Source organism: Cyprinus carpio, chromosome A20 (genome assembly GCF_018340385.1).
Source record: "Cyprinus carpio isolate SPL01 chromosome A20, ASM1834038v1, whole genome shotgun sequence".
Lineage (NCBI taxonomy): Eukaryota > Metazoa > Chordata > Actinopteri > Cypriniformes > Cyprinidae > Cyprinus > Cyprinus carpio.
The window spans coordinates 19,642,106-19,665,568 of NC_056591.1; the positions used below are offsets into that span (position 1 = coordinate 19,642,106).

Below are 23,463 nucleotides of genomic sequence, written 5' to 3' on the forward strand. Positions count from 1 at the left end.
AAAAGATTGAGATCATATTCAGTATTCTACAAAGTGCACCAGACTCCCTTGGGTTCATCTCATGGAATGATGCACCACTAATGGAGAAACACTCATGTGGCAGATCTGTAGATCTTTCTCTACTCTCCACCGAGGAAAAGGCTAATAACTTTCATTGAGTCATTTAGGACAACACAACCTCAAAAAGGTTTGGTTTTATTTACATAATAAATGTGAATGAAATTGGGCAGAAGGATTGTTTTCATACTCTTTCTGCTCCTTTCTAATGATTTTTCTGCTGATGTAATCACAAATGCACACATTAATTAAAAATAAATCAAAACAATATTTTTGAGTTAAAAAACTAAACTAAAAACTTTTTAAACCTGGAAAAAATGATTATATTTTAATTTATATATATATATATATATATATATATATATATATATATATATATATATATATATATATATATATATATATATACACACACATATACACACACATTAATTTTAAAAATAATAAATATATATATATATATATATATTTCATTAAATAATACTAGATAAATAAATAATTTTAAAGTATTAAATATAGATAATTTTATCTATAATATAAACCATTTTATCTATAATTTTATAGATAATTTTAAGTGCTGTTGTTAAGCATTAAGCAATAATTCTTTTAATAAATATATATAAATTATGTGTCATGCTTAACAACAGCACTTAAAATGACAATATTCACAAAATAGCACTAACTCTTGGTAAGCCTTACTGCAATAAAAACCAGTAAAGATGCAATAGTTGCATCGATGGTATTGTACTGTTGTACAACTCTGACAAGAAGGCAGTGAGCTCTGAGCATTTATATTCCAGTCAAGCAGCCTCAAACTTGACTGTTGCTTCCTTTGGGAACTCATTGCAGAAAAGCTTTTCATTAACAAGACCAGGGTGAGTAACAGCCTCTGTCCTCGTTTGAAGTCTACAGATATCTTGATAAAAACACGCTCATGAAAAGGCAAATTCAGGGCTAAATTCAAAGTGGTGATTTAACTGAACTTAGTCCAGCAGACATTAACATTATATTGCTGCACTTGATTCTGCAGTGTGAGAGTTCACCAGGTTCACATTCTCACCATCACACATGCAGATGTCAACTCGTAATCTATGACTGCACGTGTTCTACCATGGGGTGGAAGGTGTTTTGTGGATAAGACAGATTTACGAAGTAATTTTTCCCACTAAAACTAATTTTACAGCTAAAAAAAATAATTCTGGGTAAAAATCACTGTTCTAGGCTTTTTGTTTAATAGCTGAATCAACCCCTGTTTGCATGGTTTACTGCAGTCAGTGTCTGTAACTTTGGTTTTTACCTTCTCTGCACCTCCAGCTCCTCTGGTGATGGGCCATTCTGCACCTGAGGGGTCTGTCTTGGCATCGGGGGGCCTGTGGGGGCAAAAAAAAACAAGAGGAAAAATCTGTAATGAGCATCAATTTGAAACTTGGAAAGCACTAAAGACTTTGAAATCTGATCAATAATGTAAAGTGCACTGGACAAGCCCCAAAAGAGTAACAGAAGTTGAGGTTTTAGAGAGCGAGAGAGAAACATGGGCCGCTGGCTGCAAGACACATCAATCAGATGTGTTGGACAGCAAGAGTTAATTAGGACATTATATATCAGGGAAAGGGGAAAAGATTGTCTGTAAAATGAAAAGTCAGCAGCAGTTCGAATCACTGTGCATTAAAAAACAAAAAAAAAAAAACCTCAACACACACACACACAGTCAGTGCCAGGGTTAATTACTTCATATATTTGTCACTTTATCTAAACAAAACTTTATATCATTCTTGTCTGAGGGCAGGACTTTAAAAAATCATTTAAAATAAATAACTATTTTATTGATATTAGTATACATTATAAACTAAAACGAAAATATAAATGGAAGGAAGGCTGGCTGATGACCTCATGCTGGAAATATATCATGCAGATGGAAAACTGAGCCTTGATATTGTTTTACTTATAGCACAGTTGGGTATAGAGGCTTTGCTGATTTTGCCAGGCTGAATTGAGAGCAAAGGAAGGTAGAGGTCTGAATGAAAGCTTAGCACGAGCATTGTGCACGCAACAGAAGACTACATACATTACTAATCAATCAATGCAGCATTGTGCAGGTGAGAGAGGTCTGTTTACAAAGTCTGGAGGTGAGGCCCTCTCTGTAGCGCATTACCAGACTACATGTGCTCTCTGCCATTTCCTGTTTATTTGCTTCACACAGTAGGGCATTGCAAAAACAAGAGCTTTTTTGTCCTTACACCTGTTTGACCTGTTTCTTTCCTCCAGTTTCATCATTTTAGTGGGGGAAGGTAGTCTAAATAGCCACATAAATAAGCTATTGACTACCTCAAAAGGTCTGGTCCACGCTGCAGATCTGAGACCATCTATCTGACAAAGGACTAATAGTTAAAAATGTTTCCAATGGATTTCTCTGTAATGGATTATGCCACAATATTAAAATCTAAGCAAGCTAAAATAGCAAAACATAACATTTCACATAGCACATAACAAAAAACAAAAATTATATTTAAAAATATTACAACAAAAAAATAAAACATAAAACAAATTGTTTAGAGTAACATCTTTTTTACATCGACATTAAACAACATCCGGATGGGATAATAATAAGTAACATCTTTTTTACATCGACATTAACGTTGGAGCAAAGTAGATCATGGCATGCAAAGCGCACCAAGTAGCAAAGCTAAACTCAGCCTTAACCAGAAACAAATGGCTTGCAGAACACATTAATTGGATTCTCACAGAATTCTCCCTGAAGCACAAGACTCCATGAAAAAATATGACATTAGAGCTGAGCCATCTGGACAAGCCGAGCAGTAATCAACTCATCTGTCAAATCTAATCTAACATTACAATTCTGTGCCCCCCTTTAAGAAAGCCAACCGTTCGGAATTGTCCATGTTTGTGTTACCCACTCTACAAATTCCTTTCTCAAATGTTCTTTGTCTTTAGCACATAAAATACACCTACGCTAGCCTTAATGTGTATGTAAAAGGCCCTGTTATATAAGCAAGCACCCTCAGTTTCCTGCCTTGAAACAGAAACAAACATAACTCTTAAAATGTGATGAGCTAATCACAAATTATCAAAGCTATAAACAGATGATATCTAATGAGTCAGCGGATATAGCCTCTTCAAGAGAGCAAGGTCAAGTTGTGCAAACTTGATTTGTTATTATGGCCACATTATGAAGATTTTTGAGTGCAATTTGAAACTCTGACACAAAGGCAAGTATACTTGCCCCATTTAACCCGACCAATCTGAACAGCACTTTAAAGGCACTCAGTGTCGGCTTTAATATGGACTGATCCTCCTTCAAACCAGTTACTGCCATTAGATCACACACAGATAGCATAACCTACAATGGATTTCTTATTCCAGAAGCAAGCACAATAAAATAATAATAAATTATAATATAAAGTATAAAAATAAAATACAAATAATAAACATGGTATATCATTAGAAACAATAAAATTTGCATCTTATATTAGTTTAATATGTATTAATGATAAAAAAAAAAATTATACATATAATATTAATAAACATTATTAGATGCATAATTTATTTCTTACTGCACTTGCACCACCTTAGCTAGCTGAATTTACACAAAAATTAGTAATACTGCTTATAGGTTAATTAGAAAATGTCAAATAAAATAAAATCCGATCACACTCAACTATCAGCTCAGTTTAAGTTTCTACTTATTAATAGTTTACGGACCAACAGAAAGATAAAGAGTCAGAATAGCACCTACATGAGAGGAGGAGCGAACCACCGAGCCTCTTCTGACAGCAGATGTACTGTAGAAGTCCATCCTGGTCTTTAGGTGCACTTGTAACAAGTGCGCTAGAGCCGTTCGCATCAGCTCCCGAACTGCCATCAATGACTCGGTGAGATCTCAGAGAAAGCAGCATGTTGTTGCGGCTACTCTCAAGCAAACACTGCTGTGGTAAGACAAGACCAGACCAATAGGCTGGCAGTTAGACGTTACCCGCTCTTTCACAGCGTTCACCGAGCAGGATGTGGTCCACTTATTGCACTTTCCGGACCTGATCAATTATTCATATGCCTGGATGGGCGAAGGGTAGAGCGGTCAATGTTACAATCGCATCACAACTATTACAAGCAGGTGGGTGGAGAAAAACATGGATGTTTTTGCAGGTTTAACCCTTTCAAGACAAAGACAGCAAGATACAGCGAAGACTCTGAAATCTGGCAAGCTACTACAAAGGGTGAATTTTAGATATCCGCTTCAGAAAAATGAGAACTAAAATATTTTCTTCAGGGAGGATCAAGGAAGTCTCACTAAGCACTGATGTGGAGAAACAAAGCTTGTTTTGGCCACAGGACCAAGTAATGAGTAATGATAGGTAAAAATTGATAGTCTGAATGCACTGTAAGTCGCTTTGGATAAAAGCGTCTGCTAAATGCATAAATTTAATTTTTAATTTACAACGGACAGCTTTTGAAATCAAGTTATCACAGAGTCACCAATCATAGCCATGAATACAACGGACAGCTTTAATTTCACAGAGCTGAATCATCTTTCACCCCATCAAAATTCATACCACACATTAGGACTACAAAAAAAGCATGAGTTCAAGGGAAGAAAAAGAAATTCTGCTTCCTTTTGAAACTTTGTCAGTGTTGGATAGTTTACCAATTATATGTACATACAACACAAATATATTATAGTATATGAAACTATATATACACGAATACACAAAATAATATTGGATCTCATTTCGTAATATTGTTTTTTTTTTCTTATTATTTTCTAACTTAAAAATATTTGAAATGGTACTGCCAAGAAATGTTTGGTTGTCATTGTGTAGTTGTTTCAAATCTGAATTATTATTATTATTTTTGAATACTTCTGTGGAACAACAAATCAAATCTTTTAAGATTTTGGTCCATACAATGAAAGTCAATGAGTGTAAAGCTGGCTTGAATTTTAAGATAAAAAAATAATAATAGTGTTTAAAATATCTTCTGAAATAAAGTCACACAGATTTGGAATGACATGAGGCTGAGTAAATTATAACCAAATTTTCATTTTTGTTTTGTGTTGATCCTTTTAACAATACAAATAGCCACATAAAACAGCCACATTAATGCATAAATGCCCTAACCAGGTGCAACACGGTAAGTAACAGAAACACAAAGCAGGCGATCAACAAATGTCCAGTCACAGTCATGGTTGGTGTGGACAATATCTAATTTGTTAGCAATAGTGGAGCAACTAATTTACATGTAAGTGATTGTTCAAATTCCTAAATCTATATTTGAGCAATAGTAATTGGGATGCTTCCCATAGCAAGCACCATTAATTATGCCCAAAGGCTTGAAAATCAGTTCAAGATTGAGACACCACCTGTTCATGAAAGACAGTTTTTCCCCTTTTTGATGTTTTATAACAACATTTGGAAAAAGGAAACATCAGCTGACACATTGCCTCATTACCACACCCCGATGCTGTCACCTTGTAAATACAACACACAAATCCCCTTATCACTCATGTGTCGCACAACACAGACGCAAGCCTTCCAATTAATTCCACAGTTGTGGTTCCGCAAATGGGAAAATTACAGTCAAGTACTGCATAATTTGAAGATGAGGAAGCAAACGATTAGTCCTCTGGCTTTAAACAGATTCTGATTGGATTGTGAGAAAGTCTGTGAACCGGTTAAATGGGACGTTATTAAAGCAAGCTTATATGAGTCAAAAGAAATGCTGTGTGTCACTGCATACACAATCAGGATTTCTGTCTCAGTGCTAGAAAGTTGAAGGAGTCAAGAGAATATCAGTCCGTGTTTGCAGACATCCTTGGATTAAAATAGAATGAAAATCTATAGCATCACAGTTTTGATGAGTCTCGTTACTTAGGGCTCCAAGTCAAAGACAGAAAGTCTGGCAAGAAATGGGACTAGGACCTAAAAATAGCAGAAGTTACCGGGTTCTACTTACTACACAACTTGCTCAAAATAGTTTGTCCATCTAGTTACACAGTCCCTTGTGTCCACACAGATTTGATAACCTCCAATGTAAAAATAAATAAAAATATAAAATAAATAAATAATACATAAATAAATGTATTTATAATAAATAATATAGAAATAAATAATTAATAAATACAAAATATTCCTAAAAATAAAATAAAATAAAATAAATCAACTAGTAACACTACTGGCCCTAGATCAGCTGCGTCATGTACAAGGTGTTGATGTTTTCAGTGTTCTGCATTACCCCAGAGATACTAAATAGCATCACCTGATCCCACTTCAGCTCTGGGGCGGGTAAATGACTGCAGTGGCAGGAATGAGCTGCAAAACCATTGGGGGAGGCTTTTTGATGCAGTGTTGCCTAATAAAGGAAGTTCTGCTTGGAAACAGTTCTGCCATTTGTAGTCCAAATGAAAGAAAATCCGACCACTGAACAGGTGCAGAGTGTAAACAATCATTTTTAGCACTTCTGAAATAAGCTGGCAAGACTGCTTTTATCTAAAGACATCGTGTCAAACCGTAGTCCATACAATGCAGCTTTTGTTGAGATAACGGACGTCTTTAGAGGCTATTGTCAAACTAGATTAATTACATTGTGTAGACCATCGCAAGCATGTCACTTCTGACAGAAAGCTGAAATGACATTGGGAAACTGTATTATCTTGGAAAGGCAAATCAAATGGAGGAAATCAAAAAAAAAAAACCTACAGGATAAACGAGATTAAGAATGGCTGCAAAAGTAGCGAAAAGACTGACTCAGCACACAGAGCTGAAACAAGCACACATTTCACTGAGGAAAAAGAGCAGCTCTTGGATCGTTACGGACAACCTGTTTCAGACATTTAATGACTTCTCTTGATAAACTTGGCATGGATGTGCTGTTAAAACCCAGCAAAGGAATGTGGAGTGGTTAAGTGGATTGATTAGACAAAATCTGTCAGCTGTCACAATTAACATACCTTGACCAGTATTTTGGCTTGACGTTCAACAGAATCAAATCCAGAATTGAGTTTGTCATACTTGGTTTGAGAAAACTTACAAATTGACGTGTTTGAAGGTGAAGTATTTCTGCAGTACTAGTGGCAACAAAAGGAACTGCAAAAATAATGAACGTGTTTCAGTAGGTTTCCAAAAAAAATCTGGTCAGCCAAATTGATAATCCAAAGGATACGAAACTGAAAACTGTAATAAACAGATTATTGTGCCAATACTGATAAAATCTATATATTGAATAATGCGTGTTAAGTCTTTTCTTCCTGTGACAGGCAGCCAAGACAGAAGCTACACACGTTTACATCAAATTAAACAGATACAGCTTACTATAACCAAAATGCCAATTATAACCAGTAAAAAAAAGAGAAAGAAAGAAAAGCAACAACACTATAGACAACTGTAACTAAAAACAAGCCTAAAATAGACTGGGACTCTTATTTTGAAATGTTTATGCTTTACTTTTGCCAGCTGCACATTCAAAAAGATGAGGGAGATAAAATAAGTACTCTTACAACCATCTACAACATATTACAATACGAACACCATAAGGCAAACATTGTTATGGTTATAATTCATCAACAGTAGATCATAAGCAATCTATTGCAAGGTATTCACTGAATACGAACTGCTCTGAAATCACGAGCCTGTAGAACTCACAACAGCGCCATGTTTGTACTTTGAAAATGCAGTGCTCATATTTAATTAATGAAATCATAGCTTTCTGAAGTTTGACATTGGGCTATATTGCAATTCCTGCTGTTCCATGCCAAAATGTATGACCTCTTTAAATGATAATTAAGACATTTGTTGTACCATTTAAGGTATTTATGACTTTTTATGACCTTTAAAAACTTTATTTAAGGACCTGCAGGGAATTTTATTTTTTTTCAGACGTGCTGCTAAATACATTTTACAGTTTGCACACATTTTAAGTTGTAAATATGAGTGAAATGCTCACACTTGACAGGCCCTGTTATCCCACGCCCAAACTAATTCTATTGGCTGAGCCACTGCTATATGACTGGCTGCTTGGGATTTAAAAAACAAACTTTTTTTTTTTACTTGTTTTGGTAGTAAATCTAGTACACTTCAAAACAAGCACAATGCCTTTAAATTGTGTAGCTTAAGTGTTAATAAAGCCAACTATTCAAACCATCTTCATAGTGAACAAACATCTTATTACATGCTTTCATTTCATTGCTGCTCAGACAGATGATGTTTTTTTTTCTAGGACAGAATCTGATAACCAGGCATGAGCATATCAACTACTGATCCAGATTTTTTTTTTTTTTACAAAGGTCAGATTTTAAAGCACATTACAGTTTGTTTGAACCAGAAAGAGACAATTTAGTCCTGGAAATAGAGATGTACTATCCCAAAGTACCTAACTGCCCCTGCTGGGTGTCTCTCATGGTTATAGCCCCATCCCTCCCCATCAAACTCACTCCTCAAGATGATCTCGGTGCGGCTGATCTTCTGCGGGAAGCGGTACACTCTGGGGGCTGGCATGATGGACAGGTGCCTGCAGGCTTGCCTTTCTGCTCTGAACTGTTGAGCTCTACTGTTGTAAACCCGAGTCAGATTCCCGTTCAAAAAAAGAAAAACTGAAGAATGAAACTGTATAACTAAGAACAGAACTCAAAAAAAGAAGCTAATTCCACAGCAAAAAAGCCAACCTGAGTCCTGGAAGACCCCAAGAAGTGACAAGCCAAGCTCTGCAACTATTTAGAAAGCTGGAGAGGAGAAACCTTCTGCAACAGGGACTATTAAGAGTCTGGGGCAAGAGAATGATCTCATCGATAAAAAGTGTTCTGGGCTGCCAACGTCATCTCTCCCACCTTGGCTGTTGGAGCAATTTGGTGGTCATGTGGTGTCACTAGTCAGAAAACAAACACATACCAGACACGAGTTCAAGCCCACCGCTTTCAAGCCATATTTAGGCTCCGTGACCAGAAAAACAAACTCTTTTGGCTCAGGAATGTTCCGTCTTTCTATTTCCTTTCAGAAGAACCATGTCTCAAAAGATAAACACCTGTCCCGCCAAACTGTAAAGTCTCAAATCAAGGTGACCTACATTTAGACCTCTGGACACAGACACAGCAGGCTCCTGGGGGTCTTCGGTGGGACGGGGTGAAAGGCCTGCTTTGTTCTGACATGGATGAGCTCATGCAATCCCCCCATGTGTCACGATTGTCAACAAGTCATCACAAGACAGTATTTATACACTGAAAGGTGGCACAGAAAACCTTAACTCATGACCTTTTTACATGTTGTAGGCTACTGGTCCAGGCAGGATGTTATACAGAAGCTAGTGACAGATTCCTAAAATTAGAGCTCTATGATCAGTCGTATTAGTTATAACAGTTGCCAGGTAAAGTTTCTGAGAAGAAAAAAAAATGAAAAAAAAAAATGTAAGCGTATACCAGGTTTGTGTTTCTATTTTTCTTACTAGACTGTTAGTCCATCCTTCCATCTCAGAAAGTGATGACATGAAGGTCAGGACACATGAGCCATGTGGCAGCTAAGTTATCTGAACTTAGATTTCTAAAGATCAGATTTTTTTTTTTTTACCATTTTAGGCAAAAGCATGTGGAATACTCTGGGTATCAATTTAAAAAAACATCTTGCTTGCATTTTATCATATATCTTGTATTATATTGGGTGTCTACATACATAAGTTAAATTTAAGACTTGAGACTTTAATATCACCTATGTGATTTATTCTGAAGCAATATTTTCATCAGTGTTCTATCAGCTTTTACATACTTAAATCAGCATTTACCCCAGGATGTTATTTACCTTTAGAAAGGCTCATATTTTTAACCTTATTAAATGTATGAGTCATCTTTCATGTAAAATTCTTACAATTAATCAAGAAATTCAATATACATTAGGGGGCTGTTACCAAATTAAATCATTTACACTGCAAAATTACAAAATTGTGTCTAAAATGTAAGTAACTACTTGTTTGTTGAAGTAAGATCAATGTAACATAATAGCAAAATAGCTACCTTGTCATGGTGTTACTTAACTACATCATGTTAGAAATAAACTAAACATTTAGAATTTCTACCTCTGTATGTTTGTTCTGTAAGTTTCTTAATGTGTGCCGTTATGCTCATTTGATTTGACAATTCTCTGTTGACGTGCTAACTACAGCGGGGAAAAAAAATCTTCAGTCTGTCCAATGATTGTAAATTCAATGATTGAATTTGAAACATTTTAAGACTTGTTAAGGCCTTTTTTAAAGAAAACTTATATTAGGTATTCTTGTCATTTATAAAGCGTAAACAACCATAAACCTGATAAATTCACATGGAAGCAAAGCTGTGAAATAAAATTTCACTGAAATTGATCTTGAATAAGTATTTTGTTTTGACATTGGTCTTAACTTAAAGATTAATTTAAGATTAACTTAAATTACAGGTAATTATTTTAAATGTAATCTTTAGTAAGTCTCAAAATGAATATCCATTTTCATGCTGTCCATCATGTTGTGATGCAAACATTCAAGCATTTAAAACGAATACATTTTAATTTGATTTTTTTTTTTTTTTTTTTTTTGTAATTTTGACAAAAAAGATTAACATAATTAACAACCAGAGTATTAATATTTTTCCATCTCAATTGTGAAAGAAAATTTCAATAACAGTCTACATTGCCAAGGTAATTATTTAGGTACAAGACAAGGTCTTTTTCCCCGCTGAGATTTCACGGCGTGAAAAATCACACGGCTTCAGCTAAGCCAGGGTATTGAAAGAGCTTAACCAACAGCAACTAAATTACCCAACTGCTTCCGTCCCATCAGCACTACAACAAACTTCACATCCTGGTTCTCAACCACAAACACCTGGCTGTCTGTGCCAGTAAGCAATCACGCTTTTGTTCACACATTCCTAGTGGTCACGTCAAAGTGGGAGATAAACAAAAAAACAAGTGAAGAAAGAGTAAAGTTTACAATAATTAAACTCCAATCACCCGTGGGAAAGATAAAAGTCACATTTCTCTTGTAAGCTCCGCAGGCAGATTGTCTGGTTTGGATGGTTTGATTTTTCAGTGACAAACATGTTCATACATTACCTCACCAATACATCAATCAGCACACCCATCACGCCTTTGTGTATATATAGTCCATGTTTCCAAGAGCTCAAGGGCTGCCTGCCTTGCAACAGAGATCCTCAGTCATGCTGGCAACAGTATTTATATAAAAACTCACCAAATCTCACACTGTCCATGGCTCCAGCATCAGGGTAACATCACCCTGGCATGTGACTGTTGCACATTACACCCAACTAAAATTAGTAGACATATTGTAGGGGTTTGTAAAAAAGGACTTTTGGTTCCCCTGGACTCCTCAGTATCATACACACGTCACTTTGTGGGCCGGATGACAAATTCGCCACATAAAACTAAACAAAATATATACATGAATGCTAATGGGATCACCATTAGCTAAACATGTTTTTACAACTGGATGACGCACAAAAATAATGCACAAATGGGTCACAAACATTCCTATCAGCCCATGTGAACATACTACTCAATGTGGCGCTCCAAAAATACAAACACAGCAACTAAAGGTCTTTAAAAAATGGATGACTACATTGTTATTCCACCTTGGACACAGAGTAGAAGACAGTGGATCGCATTCTTGGATCGAGGCATGTGGTATTTAACGGGTATATGCCCACCTGAGGTCATCAATATGCTAAGAAAACACCTGCTGACATGATTTAGTAACAAGTCTGCCTAGTAACACTGAAATTCCCTGTATAATCAACAGGGGGCGTATTTTAAATTTATGAATTTATGCCTAGAGAGTTAATAAATAATCCCAAAGAGCCAAGAACTAAATTATTTCGAACAAATCAATTGTTATTTTTTTGCCCACCATTGCTTTAATTTTCTAAATGGTTTGGCTGGTGGTTTATTAAGATTTATGCAAATTATGACAAAAAGTGTTGCCAAACAAACGTGTATGAATCTCAAAGCCCTCAAACAAGCACTTAACTGCATCTTGACTTTGGAGCCTCAGTAAAAGAGCTAGTACACTGCAAATAAGTTCACTTGGAGATCTGGATGCAGACTGCAGTTGGTTAGATGGCTCTGATAGAACTGAGAACAGTCATTTAGCTCTACCGCAGCTGTACACAGCTTAATATTGACATTGTGAATTAAGGGAGAGCCAGTTACGCTTTCCTGCTTTGGCTCAGTCACATGGGCTGGTTAGTGCAGTTTAACACACTCCCCAAAATTACTGTCTCCATGCCAGGTACCTACAGGCATTAGCAAATTCAGCAGAGATAACACACCAGCGTCAGTGAGTGACGCTACTACTAACGTAACTGTATTTGTTACATTACACAGCAGCTCAGCGGATTCCACAAAAGAGCAGCTTTCCTAGTTACAAGCTTCTTTTTCGAAAATCGTTTAGCTGTAGCATTTTGTCTCACAACACACATCACAATATAAACCATAAAAAACTTAACATAAAAAAACACACATATATTCATATAAATAAAAATAAATAAAAAATACAATTTCTTAGGATATTTATATTTAATACTAATTAAATGCATAAAAATGTACATCAGATAATACTGAAAAAATGTATCATGGTTTCCAAAAAAAATAAAAAATTGCTTAAATTCAGCTAAAATTCTAATTAAAATATTAAAGATACAAGTTTTTACAAATTATTGTAATAATACATATTTCAATTTTACAGAAAAGAAATACAGAAATTACAGAAATACATATCTTACATAAATGTAGTTAGTTACACTACAAGCTAATACAGAACATATATAATAACTTTTTTTTAAGTGCAGCTTGACTGTAGTTGAACTACCTTAAATTATGAATAGCTAGTGTCCACAACGCTGGCACAAAGTGACTAAATGTAAACCTAGTCTCTAATAAGAGAGAAAGTGGATGAAAGAGGTGAGAAGAAAGCTGCGAGGCACATGAGAGGAGGGAGAAACGAAAATCCCAAAGGCAAAACTTTGTTGGAGACTCCTCTACCCCAAGGCATCAGGAGATGAGCAGACATTTCTCCATGCTCCCCACAGCTTCTGTCTGTGGGGTCTGAGAGTGAGACTAAAAATTACAATTTCAACAGCATTTTACATCATTCATTCAATGCTTTTTGGATTGCAACAGTCAGAGGACTTGGACTGCAAGGCTATCCACACATCAGCAAAGTATGCATAATTAACACTGCTTTGCATAATTAACTGTCGTGCTATCAGGTAATTAATAGACAGTAATAAGGCCACAGAGTCTGAAGCTTCCTGTGGTAATAACAGGAGCCCAGAACAGTGGCTAGATACCTTTCCATAGTTAGATTAGTGAGACAAAGAACTGAAGGTCATGGAAAATGGCAACAGTCACCATTTCTGCATTGCTTGAATAAATATTATTTCACAAAATGCCTTTTCTTCCTTCTCAGATACAAAAAGAGAACTGAACTGTAGAAAATACAGCAAACTCTTATTGTGGTACTTTTTGCACAAACAAAAAATTACTGAGGTGGTAAAATTTAAGGACGGACAATGTTTATATTAACTACAAAAAAAGTGAAATTCTGTGCAGCAAATTCCAGGACTACAATGCCATGACTCAAATGAATCTTTTTCTTCAACTAGTTAATTTGAATGCATCATTTGAACACACTGAGTAAAAATTAATTAACTGCATGAAAGAGAGTGGCAGACATTCTAGTTACATTAAAAATTATTGCAAGTCTATATGCACAGAATATAATAAATTCAGCAACATTCATTTGGCATATTGTGTGTCACTACACATTTGGAAAAAAAAGGTTGATACTGAAAAGTCTGCAGTATTTTGAAATCAGCGGACTTACAGTCATGCTACTGAAAAAATGATTAGTTGGTAGCATTGCTACTTCTAGTTAGTTAACCTTTAATACTGCTTAGAACCAGTGTTGAGATTGTTAAATAAAACTATATAAAAAAAAAAATGATTAACTGAAATAAAGCCCAAAATAGAATAAAATATATACATAACACAAGAAAAAATATAAATGATGCCTTAGCCAATAAATTAAATAAGCTGAAGTACTAAAATGACCAAAACTGAAATAAAAATAATAGAAGAAAAATAGTGTATGTATGTATGTATGTATGTATTACATTTACAACTAAACTAAAATGAAAACTAAAACTAAAATTAAAATAAAAAAGCTAAATCATAATATTAATATATAGTTCTATATAAATACTTAACTATCACCATTCAGAATTTCGTCATAGTCTGAAAAGCTCTGGTTAAGAATGGATCTAAAAGTCGAAAATCAAACTGTGACAGTCATATTTATTCTATACATCACTGAAACACAATTTTCCTATAATGAAAGCCTAACTGAATAGAATCCAACTTGTTGCAGTGGATACAAACAATCCTTTCAAAAGCTTCCTTGCCTCAAACACACAGTGTGAGGTTAACAGAATGACCTTACTATTGTGATACACTGTAGAAGAGAGAACAGCTCAATATGCAACAGTTCAGGACTCAGGGATCAGTCATATCTCAAAGAGACAAGCAGAGTCCGGTCCACAAAACAAAGCATCATCTGTTTCTAATAGGGAAAACAACCTCAGCAATGAACTGCCCTGACACGCTGAGAACATTGAGCTCAGTGTGGGGAATGACCCCCCGCTGTGACTGTGCCAGAGTCTCAGACAGCAGAGGAAAAAAAGGCCGAAAGCGACACGTGTGTGCACACATGCACACGCAACCACTGCTGACAAATGGATTTCATGCAGACTGTTATACACAAGCTGAGGCACCTCCTCCTACACCCAATAAGCACAATCAGAGGTAACCCACACTCTCACTCTCATAAACAAGCATACCAAACAAAACCCCTGTGAGCAGGCCCCGTTTGCTAAATTACAATTCATTGAGCACAATAGGCTGAGTCTGGTTCCAAATGTGACCTCACAAACTGAACACAATTAGGTTCTGCAGAGCTCACCAGTGAAAGAACATTTACTAATTAGACTGTTTTTAATAGATTAAAATAGTGTCTGACACAGAATAAAAACACAAAGTATAGATTTTGCAATCTGCAGCATCAGCGAACTTACAGTAAAGCCACGTGTATTACTGTGTTTTTACCAGGGCTATGGGCTGATGTTACTGCAGTGCAAAATCACTGATGCACATCCTGGAACTTTTCAAATGGTGGGAAAAGTAATATGATAACTAATATGATAATTAATCATTTTGAACTAACAGTAATATGTCACCAAAATACTATTACTACTACAATAATAATAATAATTATTATTATTTTATTTACTTTAATACAATATTTATTAAAAAAAACATTTTTAACCATTTAAATGGTTAAACAAATATAATGATAATAATGTTGCAGCTTTTTTAATTAATTAAATATTTATTTGAACATAATTCAACCAAGATTTATTATTATAACAACAACAACAACAACATCTATAATAATAATTATTTTTATTTTTATTATTATTTATAATAAAAAAATTTAGAAATGTGGCACTTTTATTATTTTTTTATTTTATTTAATTAACTCTAAATAACAATCAACTCTTAACAATTTAATCTAATACTAAACTTTTAATTTACGGTGTTGAACATAATTATTCATTTTTAAGATTAAATGAGTCCCAAAATGATTCTTCAGAAGTGTCCTGAGCATCACTATTGGAGTGCCGTGTAAAAGTGCTGAAACACAGAACCCAGTTCACACAATTCACACGTCATTAAGCTTTGCACGCTGGTGTGAAAACAGCATTCCCACCTGCATCCTGAGAGTTCAGCACCTCCAGGGCATGCATCATGGCACTGGCAAATACATTGGCATCCTCTTTGCTGCCAAAGTTAAGGCCGTACACCTGCCGTGCATCTCGCCACTGGTGAAACGTTAGTGTGGCCTGGTTGTATTTCAGCCCCTTGGGAATGGCACAGTTTATTACCACCTGTTGACAGATAAGAACAGCATATTAATATTCAAATCAATGCTTGAAAATCACATATTTTACAAAAGGCTGTAAAGCACTACATATCCTCATTCAAGACAAAACAGTAGTCCATAAAACTTCACAACGGTCTCAGGGGAACAATGTGACATTGCATACAAATTGCTGCAGCTTCCATGTGAAGCATTAAAAGAAACGTTTTTAAAGCCTCATCTGTGCTGAAGAAAATAAAACCCATGTTTAGTATGGGCAACATATTCCGTTTTTTGCAAAAACATATGCACAGCCATGTTTTTCCTCATGAGAGCAAACTGATAAAACTCAAGGCTTCAAAAGTTTCAAGTAAAAATTTCTCACTAAACCCCCTCTCTACACAAAGGAGAAACATCTGCATTACTAAAAGATGACAGATAACACTGCATTTCAGAGACAAAGACTTGCTCCCTAAAAGATTCACAAGGACGAACTAGAAATTGAAAAATGCTGCTTGCAGCACCTCTATTCTTGTAGATAAAAAAGTAAATGCATTTCTTCAGAACTTGCACAAAGGTTTCTGAGGCCATCCCGGCACCAGACAGGTGTTACAACAATCATACTACTCGGTTAATGTGGTAATCGCATATGGGTGAGAGATACTTAAACATCAAACACTTGACTGGCTCCCTAAACTCTCCAAATATCATGTCCTCAACAAGGTGAATCTTTCTCTAGCTTCTGTGTTAACTGGCTGTTTTCCCAATCGTTTCAATTTCTCATCCTTTAACATAAATAAAAGGAACTTTAAAATTTCAACCAACCAGCAACAAACAAAAAATGAACAAAAAACCTCAATCCATCCCATCACAACTTACAAGCAACATAAAACTACAAATTTGGTGCATGGTCCTGTATAAGCAACTTTTCTTGACAACTTTCCATTGTTTTAGCCCTACAGGCCTGAAGTGGTAGCTATTTCTGCTAAATACAGTACAAATTGAAGATCAACTATACATATATGGTATGCAATATTTTCTTTCATATATATATATTTTTTTTTATTTGAATATATACAGGAAACATATATGAATTTTCCCCCTACACTTCAACCACTTACACAGAATATATCACAAGCAGTCATTACTGGATCAGCTTTCTATAGAGTGTTGTTCTTGTAAATGTGTGTCTACTAAATGACAAGGTCCTGGAACACTTGCAAGTATAGATCTAAAGACATTAGTCAGTTATATATAGATGACAAGGCTATCCAGGCAGGTCAAACGTAAAAGGTGTGTTGACATTTTTTGTGCAGCTCTTCAATTCTCTACTAATTTCAGACATTAAACCGCCATGAATGGCTCATCAACAAATGCCAGTAAATTTCCTGAAGTAATCTGATATGCTCCATCTTCAGATATCACTGTGATAATTGTGCCGTTCATGAATTATTAACATAACCAGGACTAAAAAGGCCTAGGTGCTCACAGAAGCAGAAATAGGCTTTCCCTTTCCACGAAACACAGAAAAACCATAAAATAGCAATGAGTCATGTACAGTGTCACCACCCCCTCAGCATTTCTGCCATTTGTGCAGCAGGACGCAATAACCACGGTCAGTGCTGAATAAAGGTTAACTTTAAGTGCACATTACCTTGCACTTCAATAAAAGTGTACAAAAATGTCCTCTCCTAAACAACGGAAGACAGAAAGGTTTCTTTAACGGTTCATTTCTTCACAGGAAATGAAGAGATAAAAAAGAAGCAGGCCAGACGCTAATTAAATACATATGCAATATACAGCAATAAAGCACACAAAAGTGAGTTTCTATGCCTCTGAACAGAAAAGCAAAAACTCTTTTCAAAAAGGTTTCTTAAACACCTTTGAACGACCTTAGAAACAGCATTTTCCCTTACCCGTCTGCCTCTGGCTGAATAAAACTGATATCGCTGCCTAAAACTCACATCGTTGGTTGGACCATGAAACTATGCCAAGCTGTTTGGGATGCTTTAAAAAAAGAAATGTTAATGGAATAGTCTGGCCATCCAAGTTTCACAAAATCTGTTCAGACAAAGAAATAAACTAATCTACATCTTTGGTGGCTTGAGGTGACCTAAATTTTTAGCAAAATGGCTCAATTTTGGGTGAACTATTCCTTTTAAACACTATCATGGGAAATGAACCTACAAATTACTTCTTAAATCACAAATTACATGTATGCCCTTAAAAATTTTTTGGTGGGACAGAAGTATAAAAAAATGAAAGCATAATGAAACGCCCTTAGAAACAGCATTTTCCCTTAAAATCATCCTTATAGGAATAAAATGAAACAGCTACAAGTGCTGGACACTTTAAAAAGATGTTTCAACACAGTGACAATACAGCTGAACACTCAACGTTCGTTGTTTAAAGTCTGACTCCAACACAGCCTTGACTGAGTAACCTTCACAGAGAGATTGATTGGCTGCCTATTAACATGGATATAATGGACTTGGTTATATCAGGATACAGCATACAAATAAGTCCTTGATGATGTAATCAAATAAAATAAAGACTTCCCAATCATTGAACATCACAAACCACACAAATCCTGAAAAAGGAGCATTTCTCATGAGATGTTATTCTCTTTAAAGCATGCTGTGCTGATCTGTGAGCCTCTCACACCTCCCATGTTCTGTGTCATGGGTCATCAAAGCACTGCAGTCAAACCAGACCCCTCTCTGCAGGAGAAGCCACCAGAGCTTTCCCTATCCGATCCCAGTCTATGTCCACACGAAGCCAGAGCTTTCCCTATCCGATCTTTTTTTTCCCCTCGTCTCAAGAAATATCTGCATCCACACGAAACCACAAAACCAACACAAAATATGTAGTAAACATGCCAGAACAGCATGTGGCGCTATAATTCTGCCACAGAGATACACTAAAAATGGGAGAAGAATAGACATGGACTATGCGCATAAACCTTGCGCACGGTATACAAACGAACATGGAACATTACATTTATTCATCTGTGTTAATGTTAGATAATAAAAAGACAATCATTCAGTGTTTGTTCATGTTTTTGTGCTGTTACATGACGTAGCATTGTTTGACTAGGGGTGAAACGTGGGCTCATGACGTCATCGTTTCAGAAAATACACGGATTCGCTGTCTACACGAAAACGCAAAAACTCGGGCGTTTTCAGATTTATCCACTCTGGGACCCGGTTTCAAAAAACAACGTTTTCACCTTACGAAAACGCCGGATCCGTGTGGACAAAACGCCTATCCGATAAAAAATTTGTAAAAGACATCATAACAACCGTCTCCGTGTGGACGGGGCCTCAGTTAAACCCACTGGATGTGGACTGCCTTTACGACACTCATATCTGACTAGATTCTAAAAGACATCATAACAACACCCTTTATCTGTGACGATATTCACTATACTATTACATACATTACTGTTCAAAATTAAAAGGGAAAATTTAGGCTCAATGAATTTTTTTTCTAAGCTATCCATTTTAAAACTGTAAAACAATCTACAATAAAAAGCAGCAGAAGTGCCATACTGCATCCTAAAAACTTAAAAGTGATTTAAAATAATTACATTTATAAATAAATGAGTTAGTACAAAAAAATAAAGTAATATTTATAAACACTATAAAGACTTTTTTTTTTTTTTAAATGCAAAAGTTTGCATAAATATTTGAGTTATGGCAACTTCTAATGAACTAATGTTCAAACACACTACACTGAGTTAAAGGAACTTAATTTGTAGCATAAACAATTTTTAAGCGATTACTCAAAAAATTAAGCTGTTCCAAAAAACTAGAAGAAAAAAAGTCTTATCTATGTAATTTCAAATTAACAGCAAGCACAGCACATGCAAAAAAAATGTAAATTATTAAGCATGTGAAGTTAATGAAGTAAATTTTACTTCTCAATGAAGTAAGATATTACAGCGTTAGCACAGTTATTCCTCATGTGGTCAATGTAGTGTAATTTCATTTAAGTTACTACAACTTTTTTTATTATTAATTAATGCAGAAAATTTGTTTAGATTATACACAATATTACATTAATGTCATGATCAATATTATTATTTTAATAGAACTTTCTAAAGCAATAAATTAGATTTTTTTTATTTGCAACCATGCATTTAAGTTGTGGTAACAGGTGACATGAATTTATTTTTTGGAGTGTAAAACTAAGGATAAATATCGACCTCTTTTCCCGTGACAAGTATGGAAACTTAATTAGAGAATTTCTTTGTCAATCCATCATGCTAATTAATAGTTTCCAACTCATTGACACCAGAGCTCCCCTTTCTCTCACCTGGTGGTCCTGAATTTTACGGCCCACTACTCTGAAGGCGTTGTTGCCAGTGTGGTGATAGATGTGGACTCGACTAAAGCCTGTGGATCCACCAGCCGGAACCCACTTCTTATTGGCGTCATCATATACCATGACAGCAGCCCGCGCCTGACAGATACTCTGCTCACTGAAAAGGAAGAAAAGAGACACATATGAATGATCGGATGGTGGAAAACAAATCTGTCTTGAATAATCTTCAATGGTTAAAACACTCATTCAATAAAACTCAAAATTCAATAAATTATTAATAAAAAAATACAAAAATCCATGTCCTCCCGCTGTCTCTGGTCTAAAATTGGCAATAAATATGAGAATCAGGGCATTAAATTCAACTAGAAGATATTTTAAGTTAATAATTGCAGTAGACAACTCCTCTTCCAATCACAGAAAGCTTTAAAACATAGAGAAGTAACCATCTGTCATGTGAGCCTGCAGTGAAATTCAAATGTAGTACACCTTTATAGGTCACACTTTCATTAAGCAGTCACCCATTAAATGTAAACACTGGAAATCAATTTCCCCTGTCTCTCTGCTCACTTTGCACTATAGAGCAACTCTTCCTTGCATATAACACTAAATTATTTACAATGACTTCCCACTGCGAGCCACTGAAAGGTGCTAACACGCACTTACTTTGTCATGTGATCACACAGAAGCAACACTTTTAACGCAGGTGGAAAAAGGCGAGAGCGAGAAAACGAGAAAGGGTGGAAAAAGTGCTCCAACCTTGTGAAAAAATATTTCTGGTTGTGCACATCTCCCTCCTTCGGAAGCATTGACAATGTTTTGGCCATATATCATTCAATAAATCTGTTCTAGTTGTAATGAATCTGTGTCACTTTGTTTGCGAAACGGAAAACAAGACAAAGAAATGAAAGCTAGATTTTATGACCAGCTGCATTTTGTCAGTTGCTTGGTTTCTTTGCACCAAATAATTCCTGGTCTTCCTGGTTGAAACACTAAAAATAGCACCAATACCCTGATGTCCCTATGCCCAGTGTTTTGTTTTGCTTTTCCCTGAAATCAATCTGAGAACTGAGATGAAATTTGGACCTCTGTGGAGATGGAAAGACTTTGATACATGGCTAACAGCATTAGGTTAATCGGGTAAAAATAAACAATCATGACAAAGCACTCCAGAATATACATCGACAGACTGTCCAGTGTTTTGTTTTGCTTTTCCCTGAAATCAATCTGAGAACTGAGATGAAATCCCGGGATCATGGGCCCGGCAGTTAAAGGCTAATCTAACAGGACTGTCTGCAGAGACCAATCCCTGCACTTTAATTAATGAACAGGGGTGCAGGAGTGGGCCGAGAGGGCTCTCTGGTGCTCTCTGTCATATTACAGAGTAATAGATGGCGGACAGTCAGAGAGCTAATGGCTTACACAAGACAACTGGTCAAGGGGAGAGAGCCATGACACATCCAAAACAAAAACCCCATTCTTTCAACAAATCTATGACTCAAATAGAAAACATTTACATCCCCAAACAGTTCTTGCAAAGAAACAAAAAGGAACAATGTTTTAAACAATTAATAAACAAATCAAAACAAATTATCCAAAAAACTCTCTCTCTCTCTTTCTCTCTCTCTCTCTCTATCTCTCTATATATATATATATATATATATACACATACATACATACACACACAAACTCATACAACACATTAAAAATAAATAAATAAATAAATAAATAAATAAAGCAGAACTCTTATTCAATAGCCTGACTTTCGAGCTTCATCTGGAGCTGAGATCATAGACTTCAGCATTAAGAGCGTCAATATGAGGGTCATGATAACAGCCGACAAGGATGAGGTGGACCACACTGCAGGTATTTGCTAATCTCATGATAGCTGGAAATGATCTTTTCACCCACATCTTGCTACTGTACGTAAACTCAATCTCGATTTCATTCCAGAGTGGAGAACTGGAGATTTCAGTCTCACAGTCCGACTACAGTCAGTCCACCATTCCTGTTTATATAGTCGTACAAGAAAATAGCAAAACTAGCACAATGATTAAAGAAAAAAAACAAAAAATTCAATAATTTCATTCCAGAGGTGCAAATAAATTCCAAGGACAGAGGGAGACTAGCACAAGGGGTTCTGTGATGAAAGAAAAACTTCACTTGATGGAATAATGCACATACCCAAATTATGACAGCTATTTAGGGAATTTGTTAAAATAAAAAGCTCAGCTGTGCTGGAATTAGATGCCAATAATAAAGCAGTTTAACATGAGCTAAACTACTGGTGTGTTTGTGTGATTATTGATTGTGTCAAGTACAAAACACATTTCACCTTTTTCAAACCTTTTTTTATTTGTCTTTCTTCAAAGCTTAAGTGAACAACACTAATTAATAATTATATTAATGTTAATTGGCAAATAATTGACTGAATCTATGTTGCATGTCAAGTGTTTGACATTTGGATCAAAGATGAATCAAAAAACTGTTTGGTTAATGTTTAAACTAATTAATTTGACTGCAAATTTGACAAAGTGTGATCAAAAACCCTCTGATATAAAAAAAAAACAAACATCCAAAGCACTGCAGCAATGCAATCAGGAAACATTTTCATTCCCTCATAACTTTAACATCTCAATAGCTAAAAAAATACAACATCAGAGAGCTTCGTGCTGAGGCTGCAGAGACGCGGGAGCAAGCGCTGCCTGCAAAATGCTCTGGGGAAGAGCATGGTAAACTAAGATCTGATTATGCAACCCAGCGCCCACAACATCAGGAGAAATAATCATCAACCTTCTACACTGCTCAAAGTAACGTCCTCAATGACAGCTCCATTGTCTCTGGCCGTGTAACACACTCATTCACAAATAAACTACACAAGTTAAGATGAAGGGATGCTTGTTGCAGCATGTGTGATAATGGCATTGCATATATAAACATGGATGTGATTTCTGCATGCTGACAACAGGCCAAGGATGCTACTGCCAAAATAAATTATGCAACATTGCGAATATCATCATCATTTTTATTCAGCCGTTAAGTTTTACAAACCTTTACTTACTCTATCCAAACTAATTCAATTTGCTTAGGCACTAAGAAATGTTTACAGAAACTTTATGCATTAAAATG

General features: G+C 35.6%; 1 protein-coding gene across 1 annotated transcript in view; it reads right to left on the reverse strand.

Annotated features, from left to right (window-relative positions):
* LOC109080220 (protein enabled homolog) overlaps positions 1-23,463 on the reverse strand; it is a 59,237-nt gene that overhangs the window by 24,376 nt on the left and 11,398 nt on the right. The window contains 3 exon segments of the mRNA XM_042778022.1: positions 1,355-1,427; positions 15,862-16,039; positions 20,329-20,494. Of these exon segments, the coding sequence (XP_042633956.1) occupies positions 1,355-1,427; positions 15,862-16,039; positions 20,329-20,494 (417 nt within the window).